Genomic DNA, 13,602 nt, shown 5'->3' on the forward strand with positions numbered 1-13,602 from the left:
GAGATAACAGTGATCAGTACAGATGAACACCTTAGACCACTTTTATAAGAATGAAAGAATAAATGTATGGATGCACGTATGTATGTTTTTTCCTCCTATGCTCTGTCTGTAAGTTTTTATGTCTGTATTACACTCTACTTTTATTTTAAAAAAGTTAAAGGTGTTATTTGTTATTTACTTATAAATATGAGAATGCAATGAATTGCATAATATATATAAACCTTTATCATTGGTTTGAAATTGACAAGGCTTGTAAGTCTTCTCAGTGTTGGCCAGAACTTCATCTTGTACAGAATATATTTATCATGATCAGGGTGGTCTACAGAGAAATTATGTGGTGTTATCATTTAGGTCATTGGTCTCAAACCTAAACATCCCTGAGAGCTGCATGAGGGCCACACCACCTTTGTTATCACTCATAACACCTTGTGATGCCAATCATTTTGCATGCCACAGGATATGGCACCGCAGGCCGCATATGGCCTGCAGTCCACTTGTTTGAGACCCCTGATTTAGGTAAATGTTCCAGAGCAGTTTTTCAAACCTTCTGGGTGACATTACATCTCTAATCCCTTGATTTAAAAGAAACTTGGTAATTGAACAAATGTCAAGGGCCTGTATAATGCCCAGAGGAATCAACGTGCCAAGAAAGACCAACAGCTCAGGCACATTTGTCTATCCAGTTTTGGATAGCAAATTTCACGATCCTTCGTTTTTTCTGCTGCATATTTGTTTCAATTACAATATCTTCGATAAGTGAGACTGGAAAATTCAAATGGAAATACTTTCAGACTTGTGCAGTTTCTGTTAAATTATGTGAATGTCCTGTGTGCAGAATAAATGGACTAATGGCATGTGTGTCAACCAATTTGGCTGATGGTCATATGTGTCACCTGAGTCTGAAAAACTGGTTTTGCTTCCAGTCAGGTCAGTACAATTTAAAGACATTGATGAAGTTTCCATGACAAAAGAAGGGAATTCCATACATAAATGTAAAATTTCACTTAAGGTATCATCTGTTTCCATGACAAAAGAAGGGAATTCCCTACATAAATGTAAAATTTCACTTACAGTATCATCTGTTGACATGATTTGATCCAAACTTTGTATTATAAAAGGATTGGGAGAAATAAACAACACACACATTCCTAATATTGTCTGTTTATTTGATATATCCAACAATTGTGGTCAATTTCATATCTTAAAAAGCTTCAAAACAGCTTAAAATGACATTATGCCTAGCAATCTAGGGATGAAGACTTTCCATATTTGCCATGATTTCAAAAAATGTGATTTTTAACAGAAATGAGATAATGACAGTTTGAAACAATACTTACAAGGTAAACTTCATCATCATATTTGGAAAACCTTACACTGATATATAACTCACATGCACTGAAAAGACCACAATATTTCATTGAATTTTGGTGATACCCTTGATGAGTGGTGCCATTCCAGATGTGGCTTGAAACCCACACCATGTATTTTTTATTGCTTGTTAAATTTTAAGCATTCTTATTCCATGCAATTAATGGTAATAATGTTTGTCTCATGAAGATAGAGCTCAGATTTGCCAAATTTCAAGCAAAATGGGTTATTCCATTTTACATACTTTACCTATGCAAATTTGCCTGATTGACTTTACCAAGGCAATTCCCAAAAATTAAGCAAACACAGAATTACCCTAATTAATGTCAGTCAGTTAAATAATCTGTGAAATGATGGTTGTTTACCCATTACCACTTTTACCATTATTTGGCTATGTCAATTCATTGTATAAAGTGCCCAGTTGACTAAGTCAATTCATTGTATAAAGTGCCCAGTTGACTATGTCAATTCATTGTATAAAGTGCCCAGTTGACTATGTCAGTTCATTGTATAAAGTGCTCAGGTGACTATGTCAATTCATTGTATAAAGTGCCCAGTTGACTATGTCAATTCATTGTATAAAGTGCCCAGTTGACTATGTCAGTTCATTGTATAAAGTGCTCAGGTGACTATGTCAATTCATTGTATAAAGTGCCCAGTTGGCTATGTCAATTCATTGTATAAAGTGCCCAGTTTTTCTTGATCATTAAGTGTGAAGCAAATTACATCTGTTTACTGTTTAAACAATGTCACACTGCAAGTTAATGGCATGTAATATGGTGTTAAGAAAGATATCTCTCTCTTTCTTTCCTTCACAAGGTTATTTTGTAAATTTTGTTTTTAATAAATACAAACATGGGGGTGAGTCAGAAATGGTGTTTTTCAAGCTGTGATATGCTCTTGTTTATTAATCTGACTGTTGGTCTAATCCAAATTTTCTAATGGAAAGAGTTTATGTTTGGCTCATAATAATAGACGCTGATATATCTTTTCAGTTACGTACTCTTTATTCAATTAGCTTTATAAAGCTGATACAATGGTACTCCACCTTTATATCAAGGCAGACGCCTTTTTGTCAGATTTTTCAACCTTAATTTGTTCAGTTTTATGCACACAATTGTCAGAGGACATTGAGTGTAGAATGTTAAAACAACTTCAAAAGTCAGTGTTTTGCAGTCGTAATATTTTCAGTTTGAAGGGGCGATCTTTTTACGCAGATGAGGACAAAACACTTTAGCCTTCATAAGTTTATCATAATTTGTCATTTATTAAATTATTTTGTATGTTGGAATCCATGTTATGAAATTGTATCAACAATTTACCCAACATTGCACAAGCCATGTAAATTTCTAGCTGTCTCTTCATATAGTAATATATTTTCTTTCCTTCATTTCAGAGGGTTCACATGGCAAAGAGACAACTCAGCAAAGGCTTGTATCCTCTCAGGAGGACAATGACCAAGTCTCATCAGAACTTCCAGTTGCAGAAACTGGTCTCATTAAACAGACTGTCTTCTTAACTACACCTTTATGTACATATGCCCCATATCAGATCCACTGTCAGAGGATCTTCCCTGGGATGGTGCTGGTAGTTCTTAGTGAGGTGAGCATATTCTTACTCTGTCAATTTTTATACAACATGCAGGAATCAAATGGTATATCAGTGATCAAGAAACATTATATCATTGATCAAGAAACAGTATATCATTGATCAAGAAACTATATCAGTGATCAATAAACATTATATCAGTGATCAAGAAACATTTTATCAGTGATCAAGAAACAGTATATCAGTGGTCAATAAACAGTATATCATTGATCAAGAAACTATATCAGTGGTCAACAGTATGGCAGTGATCATGAAACATATCAGTGATCATGAAACAGTATATCAGTGATCAAGAAACTATATCAGTGATCAAGAAACAGTATATCATTAATCAAGAAACATTATATCAGTGATCATGAAACATATCAGTGATCAGGAAACAGTATAACAGTGATCAAGAAACAGTATATCATTAATCAAGAAACATTATATCAGTGATCAAGAAACATATCAGTGATCAAGAAACTATATCAGTGATCAAGAATATCAGTGATAAAGAAACAGTATATCAGTGATCAAGAAACATTATATCAGTGATCAAAAACAGTATATCATTGATCAAGAAGTATTATATCATTGATCAAGAAGTATTATATCATTGATCAAGAAACAGTATATCATTGAATAAGAAACATATTGATCAAGAAACGGTATATCAGTGATCAAGAAACAGTATATCATTGAATAAGAAACATATTGATCAAGAAACGGTATATCAGTGATCAAGAAACGGTTTATCATTGATCAACAACATTATATCAGTGATCAAGAAATAGTATATCACTGATCAAGAAACAGTATATGAGTGATCATGAAACAGTATATCAGTGATCAAGAAACATTATGTCCGTGATCAAGAAACAGTATATCAGTGACCAAGAAACAGTATATCAGTGATCAAGAAACAGTATATCATTGATCAAGAAACAGTATATCAGTGATCAAGAAACATTATATCGGTGATCTAGAAACACTATATCATTGGTCAATAAACATTATATCAGTGATCAAGAAACATTATATCAGTAATCAAGAAACAGTATATCAGTGATCAAGAAACAGTATATCATTGATCAAGAAACAGTATATCAGTGATCAAGAAATAGTACATCAGTGATCAAGAAACAGTAATCATTGATCAAGAAACGGTATATCAGTGATCAAGAAACAGCATATCAGTGATCATGAAACAGTATATCAGTGATCAAGAAACAGTATATCAGTGATCATGAAACAGTATGGCAGTGATCATGAAACAGTATATCAGTGATTAAGAAACAGCATATCAGTGATCATGAAACAGTATATCAGTGATTAAGAAACAGCATATCAGTGATCATGAAACAGTATATCAGTGATCAAGAAACAGTATATCAGTGATCATGAAACAGTATGGCAGTGATCATGAAACAGTATATCAATGATCATGAAACAGTATATCAATGATCAAGAAACAGTATATCAGTGATCAAGAAACAGTATATCAGTGATCATGAAACAGTATATCAATGATCATTAAACATTATATCATTGATCAGGAAACAGTATATCCGTGATCAAGAAACATTGTATCAGTGATCAAGAAACAGTACATCATTGATCAAGAAACAGTACATCAGTGATCAGGAAACAGTATATCAGTGATCAAGAAACAGTATGGCAGTGATCATGAAACATATCAGTGATCATGAAACAGTATATTAGTGATCATAAAACAGTATATTGGTGATCAAGAAATATTATATCAGTGATCATGAAACAGTATATCAGTGATCAAGAAACATTATATCAGTGCTCATGAAACAGTATATCAGTGATCAAGAAACATTATATCATTGATCATGAAACAGTATATCAGTGATCAAGAAACATTATATCAGTGATCATGAAACAGTATATCAGTGATCAAGAAACAGTATATCAGTGATCATGAAACAGTATATCAGTGATCATTAAATAGTATATCAGTGATCAAGAAATGGTATATCATTGATCAAGAAACAGTATATCAGTGATCCAGAAACAGTATATCATTGATCAAGAAACAGTAAACAGTGATCAAGAAACAGTATATCATTGATCAAGAAACAGTATATCATTGATCAAGAAATGGTATATCAGTGATCATGAAACAGTATATCAGTGGTCAAGAAACAGTATATCATTGATCAAGAAACAGTATATCAGTGATCATGAAGCAGTATATGAGTGATCACGAAACAGTATATCAGTGAGCATGAAACAGTATAACAGTGAGTATGAAACAGTATAACAGTGATCAAGAAACAGTATATCATTCATCAAGAAACAGTATATCATGGATCAAGAAACAGTATATCAGTGATAAAAAATAGACTATATAAAATTCACCTAATACATCTGCATCTCTATGTATTGGTTCATCTGCACATCTGTTCCTTGTGTCTATCTGTCTTCCTTGTCCAGGCTGTCATATATGTTTTGGTACATCTGCTCAGGTCACAGACTTGCAGCATTAGTGTAGCTTTGGAGGAGTGTGTAATGTACACTGTTGCTGTTTTACACTAACCAATTTCTAGTGTTCATTTACCAATGCTCAAAAATCATATCAAGATTCTAATTCTTTCACTCACTGATACAAAACTTGCAATATGGATGATTTTTGGGATCAACATGTGATGTGGGCTAAAATTGGATCATTGTGACCTTCAGTTCATGTTTTATTTAATCATAAAGTTTATAAGTCAACATTTGTTACTGTAACACAGTGAGTTATCTCACAAATTTAACAATTACATCTAGAAGCATGCATTACAGTACAGTGGAAATTAAGATAAACATAAATTCATGCTACACAAAAACAAAACAGAGTTGCTCATCAATATAAAAGAATATTTGCTCTCTCTCTCTCTCTCTCTCTATATATATATATATATATAAAACATCAGTTCTTTTTTTAAAATATAGTTATAAAACATATTATACAAATAATAATAATAATAAGGACTTTGTATAGCGCCTAATCTTTAGAAGCTCTAAGCGCTTTACAACATTAGACAACACCTATAAGATAAAAAACATATAATGATATGATTACAAAAACAAACACCATGAAATTAGAAAACATTAAAAAAACATGCTGAGAATATTTAAGGTAGGAAACATTGTTAGGTCTTTAAGTTTGTTCTTGCAGTCAAAATAAGTGAGTTTCGAGAGCTCTCTTATGTGAGGGACTGTGTCTGTATTATACATTGGGCAATTGTTTTATTATAGGATTATTTTAAAGTACATACTATAAGCTATACCTGTTTTGTTGTGTCTTCTGTGGCTATTGATTGTTTAAACAATTAGAAAAACATAATAACCAAACAAATACACAGAATACTCTGGGAACTGTGTTTCTATTGTCCAACATGTCAAGTTAGCAAATGGTCATTTGACAGTGTTGAGGTCATTGGTCAGACAGCAGCAGGGGGGGCGAATCGGACATTTTGTCCAATCGTCATTTGGCTTAATTATTACTTTCTGCACTCAACGATCTAGTGTCGTCAGCGCCTGGTAAAAAAAAAACGACGACGTCGTTGGGGGATCGTCCAATCGTCATTTGGTTTAATTAACACCTTCTGCGCGTCGATCCCCAGCGTCGTCAGCGTCCGGTAAGCACATCGACGACCGCGTCGATGTCATCGCCCCCTCTGCTGCTATGATCTTACAATGAAAATTATTTACAACTAACCGAATATTTGGTCAAGTCCGATACGATATCGTGTCCGAGGATCATGTAAATTTATCGTTACGAATCCATGTGGGGTCGACTGAGCATGACTAAAAAAGTTTCGAAAAACATTAAAGTCCATGTCACCGCCGCACCATGTCTGCCAAATATTTCGTAGCGTGTGTGTATCAACGCCGTTGAACACAGCAAGAATATTACAGTTGTCTCTAATTACTTTTGGAATCTGAGTGTATCGTTGAGTGACATATATCACGTCAGTGTTTTTATGCCTGCCTCTGGAAAATATCCTAGCTGGGTTTTTTTGATTGTCTAACATAACATCATCGTACACGACTAGATTGTTAACGTCGCCATCAATATCATCAATACCCGGTGCATCATTGATATCTGTAATAAACTCAATAACATTTTTTTTAGCGATCGCTGATGCATTCTCGTTGAAATCTTTCAACACCTCATAGCATCGTTGATCATCTACGCTAGGAGCAACCAAATACAACTTATCCCACTTCATCCATCTCATTATTAAATTGAGTAACAATTGCGTCTTGCCGGATCCAGATGGTCCGATGATAATCATCCGGATCGAGTTTGGTAACGCTGCAACATGCTTAACTGGTTCTCTTGTTTTAGTCGCCGAAAAATCAATTATATTCATATCTCTATACATAAATTATGGATCTATATTGTGTGAAGTGTAGAGTACGTACTGGCACAAATGATATGACAACCGCTACAACAAGAAATAACAGATCGGCCCTTACTGGCAAGTGTTTACAATGCGGTACAAAGAAATTTAGATTTATTTCTATTAGACCCGGAGATGTTTTAAAAAAAAGCGAGGAGGTGACATCGCAGCCAAATTGGCAAAACTCCCCGGAACACCGTGGGCAAAGTATCCAGGAGAAAAACACCTCCCAGGATATAACTACTGTGGCCCCGGAACACGATTAGATATTAGACTCGATGATCAAAATCAGCCCAAACCCAGTGAGTATCCAATAAACGCTATCGATAAGGCGTGTCATGCTCATGATGTTGCTTACAAAAGTAGCGATCTGCAACAGCGTCATATCGCGGATGTAAAATTAATTCACGCATTAAATGCTATTCCTGATAAATCCGTCAAAGAAAAATTGGCCTCATGGTTGGTAAAATCGGCTATGAAAGGTAAATTAATGATTGGAAGCGGAGCTTCTGGCGCTGGTAATTGAAAACGATAGCGTTTATAATAACAACATGGAATCCATCTATTATTCTCCGAGAGGATACTGGAAGGGGAAGGCCGCAATTGGTAAGCTTGCAAGCGCTGCAAAGGTAACAAAGACCACTGCGGCTAATTGGTTATCCAAACAGGCTATATGGCAAATCTATCTACCACCGCCTAAACAAATCAACTTCTCGCGCTTTGATGTCAGCGTACCTAATGAAGTTCATCAGGCTGATATACTATTTTTGCCGCATGACAACGGTTACAAATACGCGCTAACCGTAGTTGATGTTGCGAGTCGATACAAACAAGCGGAGCCGTTAAAAACAAAGTCGGCAACTGAAGTAGCCGCTGCGTTTGAAAGAATTTATCGAAGAGGCCCTCTGCGCTGGCCAAATCTATTACAAGTTGATCCCGGTAGTGAATTTCGTGGCGCTGTTTTATCAACGCTGAAACATCATAGCGTCGCGATACGACGAGGTCATACTGCGCTACATCGTGATCAGGCAATTGTTGAACGATTCAATCGGACTCTCGCTGAACGGTTATTTGGATATCAATACGCGAAGGAATTCATCCAAGAAAAACGATCTCGTGAATGGGTCAAAAGGTTGCCAGGTGTAATTGCAGCGTTAAATAACGAGATTACCCGAGCAATCAACATGAAGCCCAGCGACGCGATTAAATACGAGTATATACCCGGAAAATCAAAAATAAATAGCGTTTCCAAGCCGATTCTCGGCGATGTTACCGTGAGATATCTATATGAACCAGGAGAGCTTGAAGGCGGTAAAAAAAGGGCTACCGATCCTATTTGGAGTGTTACCACACATAACATATCAACGATAACACGATCAACTGGTAGACCACCGATCTATAGACTGGATTCAACTGCTCCTCAGCGCGGATTTACACGCGAGCAACTACAAGTGATACCTAACGATACTCAATTGCCCCCACGTGGTCTTAACTAGCGCCGTTGCGTCTATTGCACTCAAGACAGGTCAACCTCACATTGTTTTTAACATGACCGAGACTGTTATCGATTCTGTCCACGGTAAATTGGCGAGCGTCTTTATCCGAATAACGCCAACTCATTATACAATTGCAACTCGCGCAGTGATTATTCTGTTTTTGTCGTAGCGAGATTATTAATTCGGCATCAATATCAAAACGCCGCTGTTTTTTTTATCCTGTTGGCGGTAACCCGAGAGTTTTCTATTAATGACGCTTGCATCGATGATGTCGTTGTCGTTGGTGACTCCGTCACTGACTTCGTCAACAACAATTCTTCGAAGCTGATTTATCCTTCGTACTCTGGACACTGCAAGATAGACTAGATTCGACCATTCGATGCGATTATCAACTATCCAAACAATTGTGTCCGTGATGGTTAGTCCCTGCGAGGAATGTATTGTTGTTGCGTATCCTAGCGTCCACGGGGATTTATCAGCACGTAGCGCGTCCTCGACGACACCGATATCAACGAGCACGATATCATTTAGCACGAGAATTTGTTTTTCTGTCTGGCCTGGAATTTCAACTTCAATGTTCTGCCGCCGTGTGTCCGCGGGTCTATAACATAACGGCACTGGACGCGTTGGAAACTTTTCCTTATGCAACGTAAACAACTTCCGCTGAAGTGTGTCTCTGACTATCTTTCTACTCGCTACAATCAAATCGTTTGGTCTCCATGTTTCCCAGAATTCATTCAACGGCGTTTCCGGAATCACCTCGCGGATTATTTCACATTGAATTCTATCCGGCTGTAATCTGATTAATTTCTTAACCTCGCGCAGTTGTTCATCAAGTGCTCGGTAATCAGTATCGGTTTCTTCATAATAGTCCACAAAACCCCTTAACCAATCATGTGGACCCTCGCCGACAAATGGTGGTGGTTGGCCATGGTCCCCACACATGATTACCGCTGTATTCGCGCGCAGCAACCACTCAAGAAACATTTGTAAAGTATCTAACGAAACAGTACATATCTCATCCCAGATGATAATGTCGGGAATAAATTTTTCACCCATTCGATCAGGAGTCCACTCACCGCCGCTGTATCGAAAAAAGCTGTGATAAGTAACGGCGTCAACATTTCGTTGTTTTATCTCTCGCGCTAGTCTATGGGTCGGTGTAAGCACGATTATACTTGCCCGCGTTCGAAATAATTCAATTGCCCGAGTCGTCTTTCCTGACCCGCCACAGCCGCTTAAATAAACCGTCTTGTGTCTACAAATTGGATCAGAACACGACGGTGCATTAGACCATTCTGACAATTTATCACCGCGTAAGTAGTTGTTCTCAACGGTGACATCTGCTGACGGGGAATAATCGCGTCGTATTTCATTTTTAATTCTCCATGTACCCCAACTCTCGTCCGGACTAGTAAACTCGGCTACGTTTCCCTTATACGCTACGTCAACATAAAACGAATCAACGGCTACTCTAACCGCAGTATCGGGAAATCTATTTATCATCGAGAATAAATTGATAGCGGCATAACCCAGCATAGACGCCCTCAAATGTGGATACGCCGGGCTGTCTCCATCGCTGTAGGTAACAACTGTACCCAACCTCGTTCCATTGGACAAGAAAGCTGTTTTGCAGTTCACGTATCTATTTTTTGCCACTGCGTCCTTGATTACGAAATCATATTCTGCGTCATCTATAATCAGCCGTGAGCAATATCGTTTGTAGTCGTGGTTTTTTCCACCTTGTGTGAACTTACCAATTATTCTTCTACCGAGATCTTTTGCCTCGCGGTTTCGTTGGTTAAATATCCTCCTGGACCATTCGATGATATATTCCTCGTCGGCATCAATGTCTTTTCTGGACTCGTCAATTATGCTATCTAGACGCTCCGGTTCTGGTAACCAGACTTCAGTCTGCGCCCGGTATGATATAATCGCGTCACTGACAATCAACGAAACTAGCATGCTACAATCAATCATATACCGTAGCAGCGCTATTGGCAGCCACTTCTTTTCAGCCATGTGTCTACCGATCCAAATATAGCAACAGCGATGGAGTCCTGCCGCGAATTCAAATGATACTATGCGAGCGAATCCGGTTAAATCAAAATCAGGCAGTGGTCCATTAATAGCAACACGAGTCATTTCATGACTGGGGTGTCCAAATCGTTTGAAATACTCAGCGGCGGATCCATACCCGAGAAAACTCGCTGGATAACAGGCAACCATATCAACCGAGATCATAGCGTCGCGGTTGTATTCAGTGTTCCATAGTCCACCGTGATAGTATTCCAAACAACTGGATTGTACATCCGGTAGAAATTCCTTGCGCGTTGGTCTCCACGCATTTTTCCTTGCTGCAACATGAGCTACAACCGATGGAATCGTAAAACAATTTGTTAGCAGTTGTTCATCATGCTCTTCAAATTCCATGGCGGTTTTTTTCATCCTGTTGTGAAATGCTTCAGTGCGATATAATTCGCCGTTTGGTCTTACAAACTGATGAAAGGTATCCGCATCGTTTTCAGCGCTGCGAAGTAACCACACTGATACAGGGTCGTTTTTACACAAGTAGGCAATAGCATCAAATAGTTTCCTCTCCGCGAGAAAACCGTCCTTGGAGAATTCTTCGGGTATATACTTTACTGTTCTATCCCGTGGAAATATTGTGATCGCGGGCGTCCATGCGTGTTCGTTATGATCAATAATTTTGATTGGGGCTCCCTTCGATTTATACTTCGATTCGTATAATACTTCACCGGTTATCGTTGTAACGGTTATTGGAAATCTCAGCGATGTTTCTAATCTCGCTATGTCGCTGATGGTTGCTCCACGCTCTTTTACGGTTAGTTCCCACTGGTTGATTTTGCTACGTCGTAAATCAGTCAATTTGTTTCCTCGACATGCATTTGTTAAATGCTCTATTATTCGTTCTGCTACACAATTTATCCCAGTTGACTGTTTCATCGGTTTCAGTTTTCCGATATCCAGTTTCTTATTTAACGGGTATATTCCATAAACAACTGCTGTTTCAGGATACGCTCGTTCATAGTATGGTCTATCAATTCCGGTTAACAACCCCGGCTTGGAGTCGCGGCTGACAGTGACTGTTTTCTTGTCGCTGAGAACTGGTTCAAATTTATCACGTATGATCCAATCGCCTGATTCCACCCGGACAATGAATTTTACTCTGAAGAAATACTTTTTACCGTCAAGTTGTGATATTATCATTGCTGCGCGGTTATCGTTCATGGTAGCATCAACAACGCCATCAATTCGAAATGTTGACCAACTATGAGATGCACCATCACGCTTGAATTCATTGATACAATCGCGTATTTTACTCAACAGGGTTTTATCGTTTATTAACGCTTTTGGTGTGTCCTTGAGGACTCTATCGAGATTGAACTTAATATTTTTCCAGGGCTTAATTACTGCTAATCTCTCAAACTCATCCATATAATTAAAACAAGTATTTAAATAAAAGAATATAGTATAATGAATAAATGCAAATGGTTGATGATTGGGTCGACAACCCCGTGCAATAAATCATGCAGAGGTGAATTCTGCGGGTATCATTTACAAAGCGTTCGTAATGGTTCTCTTGGCCCCCTCCCGTGCTTGGTTTGTCACGTCGGTGTAAGAGGAAAATCGCAGTTGTGTATCAATTGTGGCGGAAAGCGATACAGGGAACTAAAACGCTATTACGATAAACGAATAAAAAACGCCGTCATCGACCCCACCGCCGACTCCGTCAAAGACAAAATCATCAAAACTCCTCAAGACTACATTGAAAGGTTTATAATTAAACCAAATAATGAATTAGACAAGTAGTATTATTATACAAATGGACCAAGAGTTCAGACCTCACCCTGTGTTTGTTAATTACGAGGCATCTCGCGACGGCATTGTTAGAAATCGTAGACTGAAGAAGCCGGTTGGATGGAAAAATAATCAGGGGTATTTGATGTTTGGTGCCGGAAAAAAGAAATATTTTGTTCATAGGGCGGTATTTGAAGCATTTAAGGGATTAATCGAGAATGGGCTTGTTATTGATCATATTAATAATAATAAGACTGATAATTCTCTTACAAACTTGCAAGCTATCTCGCAAAGTCAAAATACCAAAAAAGGGGAAACTGGTAAATACTCAAAGAAAGCAAAACCCGTAAAGTCATTTGATACAACAACTCACGAGGAAAAAATATTTCAGTCGATGAATGAGGCAGGAAAATATTTTGACATTTGTATCGCCTCAATACGAAGAGTAGCAGAACGAGTATATCAAACAGCGATCTCAAAAAGGACCGGACACAGAATTCGATTTTCATATATAACATCAAAGGGAGATAACTCGTTTTGTGATAGCGTCGCATGACAAGAGTTATGTCCCTTGAAGTCCAATTAATGTTGCGATTAATTAATCATTTTACGATGAAAACTAATGAAATACACGCTGTTATCTAACAGCTGTATTCTTTTTTTTAATGTTTTATTTGAGTATTTGGTTTCATTTAAATGCCGTGAAACACCATTAATAAGTATTTAAGGATTCAACGATTCAAGGGAATTCAAATTAACACACACCTTGTGACTGACGCCGCTGTATTAGTCACTTTATATATAAGATGACTCGTTATAAGCCTGGGGCTTTCGAAAGCCAATTCAACTAATCAAAACTAACCCACGCTCTTGACCCGTGCGTGTGGTTGTCTTTTGTTCACAAT

At 37.6% G+C, this 13,602-nt stretch overlaps 1 protein-coding gene across 1 annotated transcript in view; it reads left to right on the forward strand.

Annotated features, from left to right (window-relative positions):
• The window catches only part of LOC149795198 (BLOC-3 complex member HPS1-like), a 100,095-nt gene that overhangs the window by 37,862 nt on the left and 48,631 nt on the right, over positions 1 to 13,602 (forward strand). The window contains exon 10 of the mRNA XM_089964935.1: positions 2,765 to 2,970. Coding sequence (XP_089821061.1) covers positions 2,765 to 2,970 — 206 coding nt within the window. The remainder of the gene's footprint in view (positions 1 to 2,764; positions 2,971 to 13,602) is intronic.

Source organism: Sinohyriopsis cumingii, chromosome 7, assembly GCF_028554795.1.
Source record: "Sinohyriopsis cumingii isolate HCF-2022 chromosome 7, ASM2855479v2, whole genome shotgun sequence".
Classification (NCBI taxonomy): domain Eukaryota; kingdom Metazoa; phylum Mollusca; class Bivalvia; order Unionida; family Unionidae; genus Sinohyriopsis; species Sinohyriopsis cumingii.